Below are 16889 nucleotides of genomic sequence, written 5' to 3'. Positions count from 1 at the left end.
AAATGTTGATGATTTCTTGTGATGAATGTGTAATACCAGTCATCCACCAGAGTGCGCCATATATGAACAATTGTACTCAGAAATTACTTTTGGATTTGACGATATTTGGTCATATTCATAAATAACACTTATTGCGATTAACATTTTTATTGATTCATAAATAACACTTATTCGTCAAAAACTAAAGAGGTTAAAGAAAAGTTGAATCACGTGCCTACTGAAATCATGTGATACAGTGTCCCCAGTATTCTGAAATAACACGAATTGTACAAAGGTTAAGATTTAGTGCTTAATAATCATAAGCAAAACCTGCAATTGGAAGCTGTCAACGTAACGTCAGCATTAACTAATTTATATTCATTAGGAAGATATCAACACAACGTCAACTCAAATGCCTTCGCCATAGTATAGATGTAATTTAGCCTAGTAAATCCAGTTTTGCGGGTTGAATGGGAAACTATAAAACCTGTTTTCAACTGCTTGGTCAGATTAAGTCTCACCTTCGCTAACTTTTAAAAGGGAGATATTTGTGCTTAAAAATTATAACAATAATTATATAAATTATTGGTATTTTAGTTTGCATTTAGGAGACAACCAGAGAGAATCGGACCTGACTATTAATTCATTAAAAAAAAAAAAAAAAACAAAAACATGAGTTTTATTTCTCTCGTCCTACTTTTGTTTGGATTGAGCTCAACGCTGGCACAGACTACAACACCACCTCCAAGTAAGACAAATAGAAACTCGTTAAATTCACAATTATTGTTCTAGAGGATGCATTTTATGGTCTAAAGCCAAAAAACATTCAACTCAGTGTTTTGTTACAGTTATAATCACTATATTGATTATATTTGTTAAGTTATTTTTGGTTTTTGGATATGACTGGCACACATTTAATAAAAACTTTTACTTACTGTAACCTCAGTAAATTTCTGATACCAACAAGAGATTATTATGAGATTTCATAATTGCATAATCAATGTCCTCTGAGGCAAACATTTGCCTCAAATTTGGTCTGATATAATATGACTACCGGTATATGACTTGTTCTTATTGCTATTGACACTAAATTGCCAAACAAATATATATATATATATATATATATATATATATATATATATATATATATATATATACACACACACACACACACACACACACACACACACACACACACACACACACACACACAAACACACACACACAGGTGACCAAAAGTTTGAACTAATGTACAGATTTTGCAGTTTTGAAAGGATTGTTACTTTAATTCAACAAAGTGGGATTCAACTGATCACAAAGTATATTCAGGACATTACTAATGTAAAAAACAGCTCAATCACTATTTTAAAAAAGTGATTTTTGATCAAATGTAGACAGGCCCCATTTCCAACAGCCATTGCTCCAATACCTTATCCTTGAGTTATCATGCTAAATTGCTGATTTGGTACTAGAAAATCACTTGCCATTATACCAAAGTTGAAAGCTATTTGGCTTGTTGAATGAAGCTTAACATTGTCTTTATGTTTGTTTTTGAGTTGCCACAGTATGCAATAGACTGGCATGTCTCAAGATCAATATTAGGTCAAAAATGGAAAAAAAGAAACAGCTTTCTCTAGAAACTCATCAGTCAATTATTGTTTTGAGTAATGTAGGCTATACAATGCTTGAAATTGCCAAAAAAAAACTGAAGATTTCATACCAAGGTGTACACTACAGTCTTCAAAGACAAATGACAACTGGCTCTAACAAGGACAGAAAGAGATGTGGAAGACCAGATGTACAACTAAACAAGAGAAGAAGTACATCAGAGTCTCTAGTTTGAGAAATAGACACCTCACATGTCCTCAGCTGACAGCTTCATTGAATTCTACCCGCTCAACACCAGTTTAATTTACAACAGTAAAGAGAAGACTCAGGGGTGCAGGCCTTATGGAAAGAACTGCAAAGAAAAGCCACTTTTGAAACAGAAAAACAAAAAGAAAAGGTTAGAGTTGGCAAAGAAACACAGACATTGGACAACAGATCATTGTGTTATGGATCTTAACGCAGTTGAGCTTTTGTGGGATGTAAAATTGAGTGAGAAGTGCCCGACAAGACAGCCACATTGGGTTAAATGTCACCTGAGTATCTGGACAAACTGACAGCTAGAATGCCAAGAATCGGCAAAGCTGTTATTGCAGCACATGGAGGATTTTTTTGATGAGAACTCTTTGAAGTGGTTTAAAAAGTTCTGATTTTATTTTTATCAAATTGTTATAGTAATTTTTCATGTTATTAATGTCCAGACTGTACATTATGATCAGTTGAATGCCACTTTGGTGAATAAAAATACCAATTTATTTCCATAAGAGCAAAATCTGTACATTATTCCAAACTTTTGGCCACCAGTGTATAGATATTGTGACGAGGCAGGCAAATAATGAGGATCTAAGTTCAGCTTTATTAAACTAAACAAGAAAACTCAGAGCAAAGAAAACCACAGGGAACCAAGCATAACAAAACATGCAAAAACTGACAACAGAAACAGGGAAACCAATGGCTAAAATACACAAGGAACAAACAAGGGAATGAGGAACACCTGGGGAAACAATCAGGGAATGAGAAATAATCAGGGAGAACCAATCAAGGAATAAAACTACAAAGGACTACAAAACTAACAGGAAACAGGAACTTAACAAGAATTTCAACATAAAAGTACAAAAACAAAAGACAACAGGGAATGTGTGACAGACAGACAGACAGACAGACAGACAGACAGACAGATAGATAGATAGATAGATAGATAGATAGCCATGTCTCATAGGGTTTAATTGTTGCCTAATATATTAAGTCAGACACTGAAGATCATTGCAAACAAAAATTGCTGTATAAATCTTCCTTTCTTTATTAATTTAGCATTTTGTGTTGACTTCATGTGATTTGCTAAGCTTTATGTGGCTTATATTTTTACAGATGCCTGTTTTAAGATGAAATGCACATTAAGAAAGTATCTTAACTAATGCTTTCTCTCTGTTTTTAACTCTCTAGGCTGTGAAAGCAAGAATAGCACAAGCTGTGAAGATTGCTTGTCAACTGCAGATGTGAGTCAGTCTCTCTCTTGCTCTCTCTCTCTCTCTGTCTGTGGTTTTGGAGATCATTATTGTCCTAATCTATATTTTTAGCCACTAACAGAATGCAAACTGGCCTGTTTTATTCATGCCATGTGTTCACTCACCTGTCAGTTAAGAAAGGTGGCATGAAAAAGTAACAGTGTTGAGCTGAGAGCTAAGACCTAAAACATGGGGAACATAAGAGATGAGAAGAAAGAAAACATGTTACGATTTAGAAGGAATGAACTCATCAGGAAGCTGGATTGCCTGGATTTTTTTTTATTATTTTTTTACTTATTATCACTTTCCTCACCCGTGGAACTGGTTTAGGGTGTTCTGAATGTGTACAGCTCTTTACATGCTTTCCTGGAGGTCAGAGTTATTAGACAGCCTGTGCTTTTGCTTATAAACACTTTCATCAGCCATTTATCTCAAAAAGAATGTCTCAAGTCATCCTTTAAAATAGTGGTGCTTGCTAAAGCAATCATCACTACTACTATTAGGGAATTGAAAAAAACTTTAACATTAAGTATAAAAATTTTCTTTAAATTAATTTTTTTTAGCTATAGCCCAAAACAGTGCCCTCCCACCTTTTCAGCCATCTGGGTTCCAGAAGTATTTTTCCCATTCGGTTTTCCATATGCTGTTCAATAATGAGAACTATTGATTTTAGCTTGTTGATCATGAATATAAAAACAATATATTTTATGTTTACTGCAAAATATTCTGATATATTCAAGTATAGATGTAATTTGAGGGTGTAGGGAGAACGACTCCATTGTATCATTCACAGTGTGTCATGGAAGTATATGAGGTTGCTGCTGATCTCGTTTGGTGGGCTTTGTTGGCCGTGGTTCTCTTATTGGTGGATCTTTCTCTGCTGGACCATGGGTAGGGTAGGGATTCACCAGGAATTCTGTTATTAAACACATTTTTTAAACAATGATGTTGGATGGCTTCAACAGAAGAATATACAATCAATGATTAAACTCAGTGCTCATGGTAATTCTGTTTTTAAAGGTTTATAAGTTATTGTTAAAAATCAATAAATCTATGGAACTATGGGATTTTTACTTTTGGAAACAGACTGATGTGTTCTATAGAATGCAGGATGACGTTGCTGTGGGACAGTAACATTCCATTTGTTGAGATGCTTGCATACCTCTCACACACACACACACACACACACACATACTGGTGTTCATAAGTTACTGTCGTGTTTCAGTCCATTGAGTTACCCTTTCCAACCCTGTATTGACTCATCACTACAGACGTCATTATCGTCAACATCATTGTTACTGCTGCCATCTGCAAATTTGCCCTAAAATTGTGGGGAAAATCCTGAGCTTTGAATCTTCCTACACTGGATAAATGCATATAATTAGAACCCAAGCACTGAAAGTGCAGTGGCCCTAATGTTTCTCTAAGAATTATTATTACACTTAACATGTTTTAATAACTGTTTAATGAAATTTTGCACACACGTCAGAATTGTCGGCCATTAGGCCTGGGTAATAGGTCACACGTGGGCGTGTGAGGCAGGCTCTGTTACCCTGCTTTTTGACTAAAGTGGTGGGGTCAGTTTCAACTACAGTCACCAGACTTGAACATATATTGTCCTCATCAAGCAGGACAAATTACAGTCTTTAGCTCTGCCCAACAGGAAGTCGGCCATTTTGGATTGAATTTGGATTTTATTTTTTATTGCAGGCCCTTACAGGCAGCACAAAACTACATCAGTCCTGACTGATCTCCTCAAGCCATATATATTCTAATATATATATATATATATATATATATATATATATATATATATATATATATATATATATATATATATATATATATATATTGATGACACTTTATACTTCCATTTGCCATTACAAACATATATTTTATAATGCAATAATGCTTAATGGGTTATTCATGAAAGTTATTCAATGTTAATATATTCTATATGACATAAACTACCACAAAGACGCATTTCTGCATCTGTATATTTTTATATATTATATGTTTTTTATTGTTTTTCTATGAAAATTTGCACCAGACAGTGGTTCCCAACCTTTTTACCTTGAAGCCCCCTCTACTTATATGTAAGTCTACATAATACAATATATCACCACCATGGATACGCGTTCTCTCTCCTCACGCTCTATGTGTTTGCTTGTGTGAGCTTGCGAGAGAGCACTATCATCGGCTGCCATGAGAAATGCAAAATTATGATTAGAATATAATGATTTTTGGGAACGTGCATTGCCACGGATTTTGCATAACTGTGACAGACATGGTACTTGTTACATTTCTAGCGGTTGACATTTCTTTTGGTCTATTACACATTGGCGGAGAGCCGTGCAGCTGCTTGATGGTCTCGTTATAAAGCATCAACGAGGTATGTCATTTTAAAAGGTTTTTACAGTCTTACAGTGTGTGGTATTGATGTTATAGAATTTTCATGACTACTGAAGATCCAAGAAAAAGAAAACCACAAACACTTGTCCACATGACTGCTATAGCACCTGCATTAGGAACAGAATACTGTACATTTTTGGTACACGTCATCCTCATGCAATTGTGCAAAGAGATTGTTATTGGTAGTGGGACATTCCATGATTTTTTTAATTTCTTTTTTTTTTGCTTATGCTGAGTTAGAAGAGGGGGTTGAAAATATTTCGATTAATAAAGGGGGGGTTGACTGAAAACGTTTAGGAACCACTGTTGTAGTGTATTCAGGTGTATTTGACACTCAGCCATATGATTAATCACACTTATGACATTAATGTGGATATGGTGGATCATGGTCATAGGGCCTCCAGCTGACAACAATAGATATGACCCTTCGAATAGACTGAAAAAAAACAACCCCTCTTATTTTCAACCCTATCACATCAAATTTACTCAGACTAGTGTCAAATTTGATAAGGTAAGGGGGTTCTTGATATCTTACATGATATTTTCATAGCATAAGTCAAATAACAATAATCTTTTTTGGACAGTTCAAGGGTTCACACTTCCCATAATTACATATTTATTACATTTTCCACACACATCAAAGTTGTTAACCATTATGTCTGAACAGAAGACACTGTGTCTTACTTGTTTACTCCACTAAATGCATGTGTCCATCATGCATTGTTTTACGAAAGCCACCGGGCGGATATGGACCCATGGTACTTGGGCCCGGCATCTCTGCTTCCAGCTATATTAATCTTTGTTTTCAATCTGTTTTTAGTGTCTGTGGTGCATCCCAACTAAGCGATGTATAACATACCCTTCCAAAACCATCTTGCCCCCACAATCCCTCTGCCCACTGAATGAAGCTCGCTGGGGCCTTTGCTCAAGTAAGAAAGTTTTTATGATTTTAAGAATTCACTCACTTTTCTTTTATTTTCATCTCTTCCAGCCTCTCATTCTGTATCTTATGGGTTTGATTGAAAGAAAAATATATATATTATATATATACTTATATATTTATATATAAATATATTTATTAGGGCTGTCAATCGATTACAATTTTTTATCTAATTAATTTCATGATGTCCCGATTAATTAATCGCATATACAAATATTTGAGGAAAAAGCCCCTCATATACTGTAACAATAATTCAATATATAATGATGAAATAATTATACATAGTTATCTTTAAATATTAAAAGAAATGGTGTATATATATATAAATAAAATGACAAATATTCAGATAATTAAAATGCATTACTTCTTGTAGCAGAAGAGTTAATCATTGATAAGACGATACAAAAAGCAGCTTTAGAATACAATGTATTGTTTACTACTATATTATTGATCATCATAAGTCAATCATTGGCACACAGTTCACAGAAATCCATTTCGCAAGTGAATTTGTCAATCAGTTTGACATTTATTATGAGGGCTTGTTTAAGGTCCCGTCAATGTACACCTGCGTCAGACATGTTTGTGTAGAGTCTCGGGTGCGTTCTGTCATAAACATAAAATTTTTAGGTCGCTGTATCAAGTTAAAAATAATATAATACTTAGAACCCTTAGTTTGAATTTGCGCTCCAAGTCTTTTGAGCACAAGAAAGTAAGGCATGTTTGTGTTGTTCTGTCTGCTGAAGGGTTGTTTTGTTCACTGTATAAACTGCACATTGCCATACAGCTGAAGTTTCAATTACTGCCCTCTGGAGTAAACTGGTGGTACTACAAGCTTGCATTTCTCAAGAATCTTCTTTATTAAAAGTACTTAATTGGCTGGAGTCGTGTGGATTACTTTGATGCTGCCTAAAAATGCATTTTGGATCATCAACAATTGGTGTCATTCACTTGCATTGGATGAAGCCAAAAACCTGGGATACTTTCCTAAAAATTGTATATCCTGTTCTGATGAAGAAAGAAGGTCATATACATCTTGCATGGCCTTAGGCTGAGGATGAGTAAATTATCAGCAAATTTTCATTTTTGGGAGAACTATTCCTTTAAATCAGAGTAATTACTGGATGGTTGTCAATATGACCATGTGTAGTGAAAGATACACTTTATGAGTTTCGTTTTTTAGAAAATAAGAATCAATAAGATATCTGAATTAAAATGTCTGTGTAAACACCATAAAATAATATCATAATTTGGTTAACAGGCAGTAAATCCAATAGGAATGACATTTCTTATTTCTAAATATTTCGTCCTCAAAAGAATACTAAAAGAATTGTTAATGGAACTGTTAAGGATTCTGAATTGCTAAGAGTAATCAGAATCGAAACCAGAATCATCCCAATTACAAAACACATGATCAGGTACTACACCACCTTTAGATTGTTGAGATTTGACAACCTTTATTTTTCTTTTGTGAAATTCAGTGAACTTCCAGATTTTGATCATTACATTGTCAGTGGCTGGTGCACTCCTCATCATTGGTCTTTTGGTGTGTATCTTCTGTTGCTGCAAGTGTGAGAACATTGGGTAAGTTTGAGATAAGTTGACCTTTTATAGCATAGCAGTGCATTGTTGATCGACAAATGAGTTTCACCCTCCATTTGGCTGTTCTGAATACTACAGGGTGTCACCAAGTTTGTACTCACCTTTACCTGCTTTGAAATCAGACAGAGCCAACATAACTAAACCAAGAATGCCTTTGTTCATTCAGATTATTTAACGGTATAAATTGTGGAGGATTTCACATTTAATCTTTTGTTAGAAATCAATATAATACTTAAAATTATTGAGAATTATGTCTTGTAAGGCTTCTTACTATCCATCTGTTCTAGATTTGATGAAGAACATACTTCTCAGTAATTAATGAAGTATGTTCAAGGTATGCATGTGAGTACATACTCGGACATACTTCATATGGGAATATAGGCATTATCCTGTGACCAATTCCTAATTTACTCTGGTTTTGCTGATGGTCGATGCCAAGGGCATCAGAGACCGGTCCTGCTCTGCTCTGGTAGCATTTTCTCACACTTTCAGTATTATGAGTGGCCCACTACTCAACTGAACCCGGGAAATGCCCAGGTACTCGCAATGGCCAGTCCATCCCTGGGCACACCTATAACCATCAGATTTATCCTGAAAGGGAAAAAATACATTTAATCACAGATGAGGATAGAGAGCCCCAAATTCCATAGTGTACCTTTAATTTGAAATGTTTACCTTCATACAAACTCTCTTTTTCTCTGTAAAATAGTTTTAGAGAACCAAGAAAGAGACCTCAAGATCAATACATTATTAAATGGAGAAAACATGCAAAATTAATATAGGAAAATCTACCTTTAAAGGTATTGGTTGTTGGTTCTCAATCTGGTAAACTTTGTCTTTCACAGATCCAGTCGATTTGAGAGCAGGATGAACCGGCAGAAAGACAAAAGGAAAACAAAACAAGAGGAAAGGTGAGAGTTATTGACAGGAATACTCAAAATGGAGACCACTGCATTGTAATAACCTCCCATTTTGCTTGTGGGTAAAGATCTACACTAGTAATCTGAAGGTTGCTGTTTCGTGTTTGAGATCTGGATTCATACACTGGAATTACTTGCTGGTGGCATGAGGCCCTATTTTTATGTACTACATATGGCTAATTTGTCATGTAGCTTTGGTCAGGTTTATCATGTTAGAAACTGCTGACCATCTGTATATGAACACTGGGACTACAAGAATCATGTATATGTACAGCTGTTGCTTAATCAACCAAACATAAAAGTTCTTTATAAAGTTCTAAATATTATAAAATGTTCGGTTGGTGAAGGGGAATTATTTAAGCAATATCACACAAGCAAGACTTACATTGTGAATGTGATATTGTTTTTATATAACAGTTCAACAAATTAAAGTAACAAATATTAAATAAATTACTTTTCAGACAAAATATCCAATTCCCACTATTTACTAGGTCCTCGTGGTGGCGCAGTTACTCACCTCAATCCGGGTGGTGGAGGACAAGTCCCAGTTGTCTCCCGCTTCTGAGATCCATGCATCTTATCACGTGGCTTGCTGTGCATGACATCGCGGAGACTCACAACATGTGGAGGCTCATGCTAGTCTCCGCGATCCACGCACAACTTACCACACAACCCATTGAGAGCAAGAACCACTTAATAGTGACCTTGAGGAGGTTACCCCATGTGACTCTTCCCTCCCTAGCAACCGGGCCAATTTAGTTGCTTAGGAGACCCTGCTGGAGTCACTCAGCACACCCTGGATTCAAACTCACGACTCCAGGGGTGGTAGTTAGCATCAACACCCCCAGTTGAGTAAATGATTAAATGGTCTCGTGTGGCCAGTCCTATGACGGCAGCATAGGTCTGGTGTCTATAAACGCTTCAATTTGTGGTGGAAACCGGTGCACCAGGAGGAAACCCATGCAAACAAGGGGAGAACATGCAAACTCCCTCAAATGAAACTCTGAATATCTTTAAAAGATTTCATGTCACTCTGGCAAACTTGGGCAAATTCTGTTATTATTTCTTCCTCAAAAGCATTTATTTTATCAACGAAAAACCTTGTACAATTCTGCTTCTAGGCATACTGATGAAACATATTGTGTCCATCTACTACTTTGAAGTTCCATCAAACCAGTCAATCCGAATTACGCTGATTAGATTGAGAAAGCGTGTTATGAACCGGGGCTTGTGGTAAGCTCAAACAGGTAAAAGTTATATTCCACCTACCTGACCCCTAGACAAACGATAGTCCATACACTACCGCTAGTCTCATTCATAAATAAGTGTTTGCGATTAACGTGGTCTTCAGTTTTTTTCTTTGTGTGTGTGTGTGTGTGTGTGTGACTGAGGGACAGTGAGCTTACCTCACTCCGGGACACTGAGCCAGCCTAGTTGTGTTTTAGTCGGCCGAGTTTTCCTCGAGGCACCAGGCCAGCTCAGCCTCTCGTGGCGATTGTTCAGAAAGGGGGTTTAAAAACACAGTACACACTGTCCAAAAAAAAAAAAACAATAACCCGATGCATATGAGAACTTCCCTGCGTCTCCTTCAAAGGGTGGCTTCCTACCACACTTTTCCAGTTTTGTGTGCTAAAAGCATCAAATGGTTAGGGCACGGACTGTGGGCAGTCCATCTGAGGCTGAGAATAATGATTGAATGACTCACTCATAGTATAAAAATAGCTCATTTGTGGCCACCTACTGGAGTAAATATGCAATCTCCAGAAATGGTCACTAAATGAGTCAGTGAATGAAATCAAAACAAAACAATGAATCAAAATCACCACCATTTAGAAAGCCACAAAGACAGAGAAAAGAAGTGATGCAAAAAGTGAAGCATCCCTAGTGTTGTTGGACTGTATAACTGCACTTTTGGTGATTTGAAGACCAGAACTAACTGTTGTATCATGTAATATGGAAGGATCCTTTGTGAAACTGCAACAAATTCTTCTCCAATACTTCATACAAGCAGATACATTAGACTACATATTAGTAAAAGGGACAAGGAATAATACAACATTTTTATCGAGTAGTTATATCTGGTTTCTAAACCCATACATAACGTATACAGACAATGTAGATGCATGATGGGCACTGTACCAACCTCTAGATTTATTTTCTAAGCAGACAAAAGATATTGTGTTGCGGAAAACTTGTGATAAAAGATGTCTCCTGAGAAACCTGTTTTACAACTGTAATGAGAACTGATTGTTAGCCTACCTCAAGGGTGTGCGTCATTTCAGCAGGAATTTATGTCCTTGTTTTCTTGTGCCTCAGAAAAGAAGAGTTGAAGATCAGACATGATGAGATACGGCAAAAATATGGTGAGTTTTATCAACAATCTCCTTATCTTTCATAAACAGTATAAATCAGTGAATTTGAATTGGTTATAGTGCTTTGAACACCTAAACCCTTGAAGTCAATACTCCTCCTCAACCCTCTTTTATGTATTGGGAATAACTACTGAAACCAAATCAAATAATAATAATCATAATTTGTGTCTTTTTTGAAACCATAAATTCACCCATATTAAAGGGCTTGTACGTTTTTTTTACTGTACGGCCACATCATAATGGAATACAGTGGGTAAGTAATTGTGTGAACACATTTATTGTTGCAAAATCACTCAGTCTAAAGTTCAGAAATTATGGACTATACTTTTTATATCAACAAATTACACTGATATGCTCTGACAATGCTCTATAGCCATTCTCACAGATCTTTACTGTGTGTCATTGTGCTCCCTCTAGTGGTAATAATGCAAATTGTCCTCTGGAGTTTATGCAGTAAAGCAAATTTAAGTAACTCTTTTCAGTTGATTAAAGTGTATCTGTTATTTCAGATTTGTATGTGTTAATAATATAGTATATGAATATAAATGCAAGCTTTTATCCTTAGACCTGTTTTACTGAGAAAATAACTCACTTTGAGGGTCTTACAAATTCTCACTACACTTAGATTGGATTCATTAAAAGATCATAAGGGATCGCAAAGATCATTTAGCAGGTATACTTGATGTATTTATTTGTTTGCTGATTTTGTTTTAATTTGGTTCACTTTCTGTGTCCATCTCTCTCTTTACCAGGTCTCAGCAGGGCAAGCCCTTATGCCAGATTTGAGAATCCCAAATAAAATGATGGGTGCCTTGTTTTATAGATTAATCCTTTAACAATATGGTTTCCATACCAACAGAAATTAAAAACGATAAATAAACACCAACATGGATCAAATTAGTGCAATTTTTTTTTTCAGTTGCAACCTCTTCTATTTAGTGTGTGTGTATACATATATATACATATATTAAAATATTTCCACTGTCCAGTATATTTTTTGAGGTACCTTCTAAAATTATTTTTCACTTCACTTACTGAAAAACTGCCTGTTTGTATTTATTTTTGTTCATTAAACTTATGTGTTTTAAAGTTGTAAGAAGAGCAATTTAGTCATATATTGATAAGGATTATATGCTGACACAGGACATGGCCCATACTGAATAGGGTCAGGATCTGGGGACTGACATGGTAATATCATTTACATTATCATTCTGATGCCGATTAGACTGTTCAGTAGCCATTCATGACCTGTGAATGATCGCAATGTCATCCTAAGAAGAATGGAATAAAAGAACGGCCCATCATGTTATAAACATAGTTGCTAAATAAGTCTTTGTAGTCAGTGGTGTTGTATTTTACCCTATAAGGGGTACACTGAAACCTAAACTATTCTAGGAAAATGTAACTCACTCTGTCAGTCATCTGTAGCATCTTCTACTGGTTTTGAACAGCACAAAAAGATGACTCATTAGTCCATGACTGTTTTCAACAGACTAGACCACTTATGTGTAACTGCATTTTCATGCTATGTATTAATATTTTCAATAAAATATTTCAAATTCACTTGCATGTTTTACTTTTAATATCAAATCAGTGCAAGAACGAAGTTGACATGTTGCTCTTAGTTGATTGTATTACTACTTCAGGCTTCCATATATTGGCAGCAACTTTCCTGACTCTCGCTCCATGCTTCAACACAACATATACATTATGCTCACTGAGACATTATAATAGTTGTAACCAGGGGGCTGAGTATAAGCCAGGCTTATTTCGGTTAGTCAGGCTTATTTTTGGTAGATTCGGTTTCATAAATCAAACTTAAAAAAGTTCAAACTCAGTTACCCCGGCAACTTATGCTGGCAAATTAACCTGGTCCGGGGCAGGCTAACTATCAGGCTAAGTCTGAGTTCAGGCTTAACGAGCATACCATTTATACTCACCTGCTGGTATTTCGATGTCATTTTATTTTACTTAACCACTATTAATAATTTTTTTTTTTTTAAATAAATAAGGAAATGTACTTTACTAATAAATGTAAGAAATTATAAGGTATAAATACACTAAGAAATGTACAAAACTTGTGTGTTTAATTGGTGAGTTTGGTTAATGAGTTTGGTAATTAATTAAAAGTATATAAATAGGGAGCTGAACTCGTTTCCAAACTTAACCATGGCGTGTCCTTTCATAGATGAGGTGGTGGATGAGGGAGCTATAGTCTTGCGGAGGGCATTTCAATGAGAGAGAACTTTCAGAGACAGGTCAGACCCATTGGCTTTTAATGACAGCTACCTGTATGAGCGATATAGGTGCTCAAGAGATGGGATTGCATATATTTGTAGATTACTAAGCCCACACATTGCAAATAATACACGCCGCAACAGAGCGCTCACAGTCCCACAGACGGTGTGCATTGTACTTCGCTTTTTTGCCAGTGGAACATTTTTGTACACAGTTGGAGAAGCAGAGAATATCAGCAAAGCATCAGTTTGCCGCTCTGTACGAACTGTGTACCTTTCTTTAAAAAGACTACTCAATGTGTTCATCACATTCCCTGGCCACAAAGCTATTCGTACCATTAAACATGCCTTTTATGGAATAGCTGGTAAGTTCAAATAACTATAAAACATGGAAATATTTCTTGACTGTTGATTTTACATGGGACATATTTAAAACAAACAAATAATTTTCCTAGGTTTCCCAAATGTTATCGGTGCATTGGACTGCACCCATGTGCGTATTAAGTGTCCGTCTGGTCCACATGAAGCGGACTTTGTGAATAGGAAATCAGTACACAGCATCAATGTACAGGTACGGTCCCACTGAGATGATATTGAAGGCTATGCTCTAGCACTGAGTGTTCTGTACTAAGCTGGGCACCAGTGTTTAGTTCATTGCAATTAAAATGTAGTGACCTACAGGTTTAATTTATTTTAGATGATTAGTGATGCAGATTGCATCATCACAAATGTAGAGGCCAAATGGCCAGGCTCTGTGCATGACTCCAGAATCTTTAGAGCCTCATCTCTCTACCAGCAACTAGCAAGAGGTATGCTAGTAATCACTTAAATCGCAAAAAGTCTTAAAAAAGAAAAAAAAAACTACATATATATATCTATATATATTTTTCATTCTGTCTATGCAGGAGAATTCTCAGGAGTTTTGCTGGGAGACAAGGGATACCCATGCCTGCCTTACCTCTTGACTCCCTATCAGGAGCCCCAGACAGAGGCACAGCACCGCTACAACATTGCCCATGCACGCACAAGAGGTCGTATAGAGATGGCATTTGGGCTGATAAAGTCAAGGTTTCAGTGCCTGAAGCACCTCAGAGTGACTCCACCTAGGCCATGTGACATTGTAGTTGCTTGTGTAGTGCTCCATAACATTGCTTGTCTGAGGAGAGAGAGGCAACCAAGGATTGTTGAAGAGGAAGACTGGGGCAATGAAGCAGTATTGGAAGAAAACAGAAACAGGCAGACTTATACTGAGACACATATGCAAATAATTATTTTGCTTAATATGGTCTAAACCATGTGTAGCCTTTAAAATTTTCCACTGGCCCCTCAACTTTCTCCTTAGTTGAACAAACACACAGAAGTCAAAGTATTTAATGTGATTTGTCTTTATTCAGAGTGAATCTGCCTGTTAGGGGTGAAAACACACAAATAAATGTTGTGGAAAGTGATCAAAAAGGTAATATTTTTTTTTTCCTTTTCCTTTTTTAAAAATGGTAGTTCTACTTGCATTTTTTTGTAGCTGTTGAATTTCCAGCTCCAACTTCCTTCAGTTTTTTATACTGGATGTCGATATCAATCGCTTCCATTTGTTTAATGAGGTAGCGTTTATACACTCCTTTTATGTTTTCTGGGTTCTGTAGCAACATAGATTTAAGTTATTTCATTGAATACTCCTGTCACATTGTTTTCATTTCTTAATACTCACTTTGTCACATGTGGTCCCAGACTGAGAGGGCTCTAGAACAGTGTCAGCATCCTGAAAACACATTATGATCATTTTATCACACAAGTACACATTTTAATATTCAATACAGTATAGCATGGAACCTGTGAGTACCTCAGGCCTCCTTGAACATACAGACACAGTCTCCTCATCCTCCTCAACTGATGGGCCTTCTCCCTGTGACCACTGATTAAACTCAGTTAAACTCATTAGCTTACATGACTGATTTAAAAGGTCTCATACTCACAGGCAACATGATGTCTGGTGGTTCCATAATGCATACAGAATCTTGATAGAAAAAATATTTTTTTTTTTTACCAAAATGCACCATTACAGTAGCACAAGTACCTCTACGTGACATTACTGCTATGATGTACTTAGGCTTACAATGCCTAAGGAAGGAGGAAATCAGTTAGTCAGGAAGGAATAATGATAATAAAACACACACACACACACACACACACACACACACCTTTTATATACTCACTCCTTATACTACGTGATATCATTTTAGATGATGTCCCCCCCTCTATTCCCTCAAGGACGGGCCTCCCTTTATTAATTTCCAAAGCCAGCTCCTCTGCAGGAGTGAAGCTGGCTGGTGGTGGCCCTCCCCCAGTGCCAGCAACCTCAGTCTTCTTTTTGGTCGCTGCAATTAAAAAAAATAATTAAAAAAAACCTGAATAGTTGTAACTTCAAGCTGGCATTGATTACATATGTACATACCATTAGATTTACTTACCATTCTGAACTATATTTTTATATTTTATTTTCACCTGCTGCCAGGTTCTTTTTCCTTCACTTAAGTTGCTGCTGCATGAAAGCAATTAACGTTACTGTTATTCACACACAAACTTTGCAATGTATTGTGACACACATTCAATGTTGATAAAGTATTTTAAATAGTTTACACCTACTTACGCATTAGACGATCAGCAATTTCCTGCCAACCTTTCTCTCTTGCTTTATTTATTGCCGCTGTATTGCCTTTTTTGGTGATGGCATCTTTAAATTCTTCATATGTTTCCAATAGCAAACGCTGTTCCGTTGCCGTGAACATAGCTGCTCTATCTTTTCCTTTTGTTGCCATGGTAGCCCACAGTAAATCGATTGACCCATGCTCGACTTTTCAGGACTTTTAAACAATGGCGTGCATGCGCAATTATCTAGACTATTTAAACCTGACTCAAATTAGTAAGATCACATGATCCTCAACTTTCTGTTATGGAACCAATTTAAGCGCGGATGTTTAGCTCGGCTCATTTAAGTCAGGTTTTGGACTTTAATCCCCGCTTTTCTAAGCAGCTTTTATGGAACAGCCCCCAGGGCTGAATTATGCACCAAGTCAACAGGGCTAGTGGCAAAGCCTCAGCCCACATGGTCCAAGATTACCAAAGGAAGTGTGCCCATCGGCACCTACAAGCTAAATACTAGCACCCTTAGACCTCTGGCCACATACATTGTGATTTTAATACTATTCACAGTTTGTAACTATTAAAGGAATATTCCAGGTTCAATACAAGTAAAGCTCAATTGACAGCATTTGTGGCATAATGTTGATTACTACAAAAATGTATTTCAACTCATCACTCATTTT

General features: G+C 36.3%; 1 protein-coding gene across 1 annotated transcript; it reads left to right on the top strand.

Moving 5' to 3' along the window:
• Positions 1-421: 421 nt before the first annotated feature.
• On the top strand, positions 422-12991 carry LOC127646282 (pituitary tumor-transforming gene 1 protein-interacting protein-like). The gene is made up of 7 exons (XM_052129800.1): positions 422-727; positions 3028-3080; positions 6322-6430; positions 7920-8022; positions 8886-8951; positions 11277-11323; positions 12085-12991. The coding sequence occupies exons 1-7, from the start codon at positions 652-654 to the stop codon at positions 12129-12131; spliced, it is 501 nt and encodes a 166-aa protein (XP_051985760.1). The 5' UTR covers positions 422-651; the 3' UTR covers positions 12132-12991.
• The last annotated feature ends 3898 nt before the right edge of the window (positions 12992-16889 follow it).

This window comes from Xyrauchen texanus, chromosome 7, assembly GCF_025860055.1.
Source record: "Xyrauchen texanus isolate HMW12.3.18 chromosome 7, RBS_HiC_50CHRs, whole genome shotgun sequence".
NCBI classification, from domain to species: Eukaryota; Metazoa; Chordata; class Actinopteri; order Cypriniformes; family Catostomidae; genus Xyrauchen; species Xyrauchen texanus.
This window is presented reverse-complemented; position numbering and strand designations above follow the sequence as displayed.

Bases quoted from the DNA above. Each gene is read 5' to 3' on its own strand.
- LOC127646282 (XM_052129800.1), top strand. From the start codon at position 652: ATGAGTTTTATTTCTCTCGTCCTACTTTTGTTTGGATTGAGCTCAACG. The intron at 728-3,027 runs GTAAGACAAATA...TTAACTCTCTAG, and splicing joins GACTACAACACCACCTCCAA to GCTGTGAAAGCAAGAATAGC. The intron at 8,023-8,885 runs GTAAGTTTGAGA...TGTCTTTCACAG, and splicing joins TGCAAGTGTGAGAACATTGG to ATCCAGTCGATTTGAGAGCA.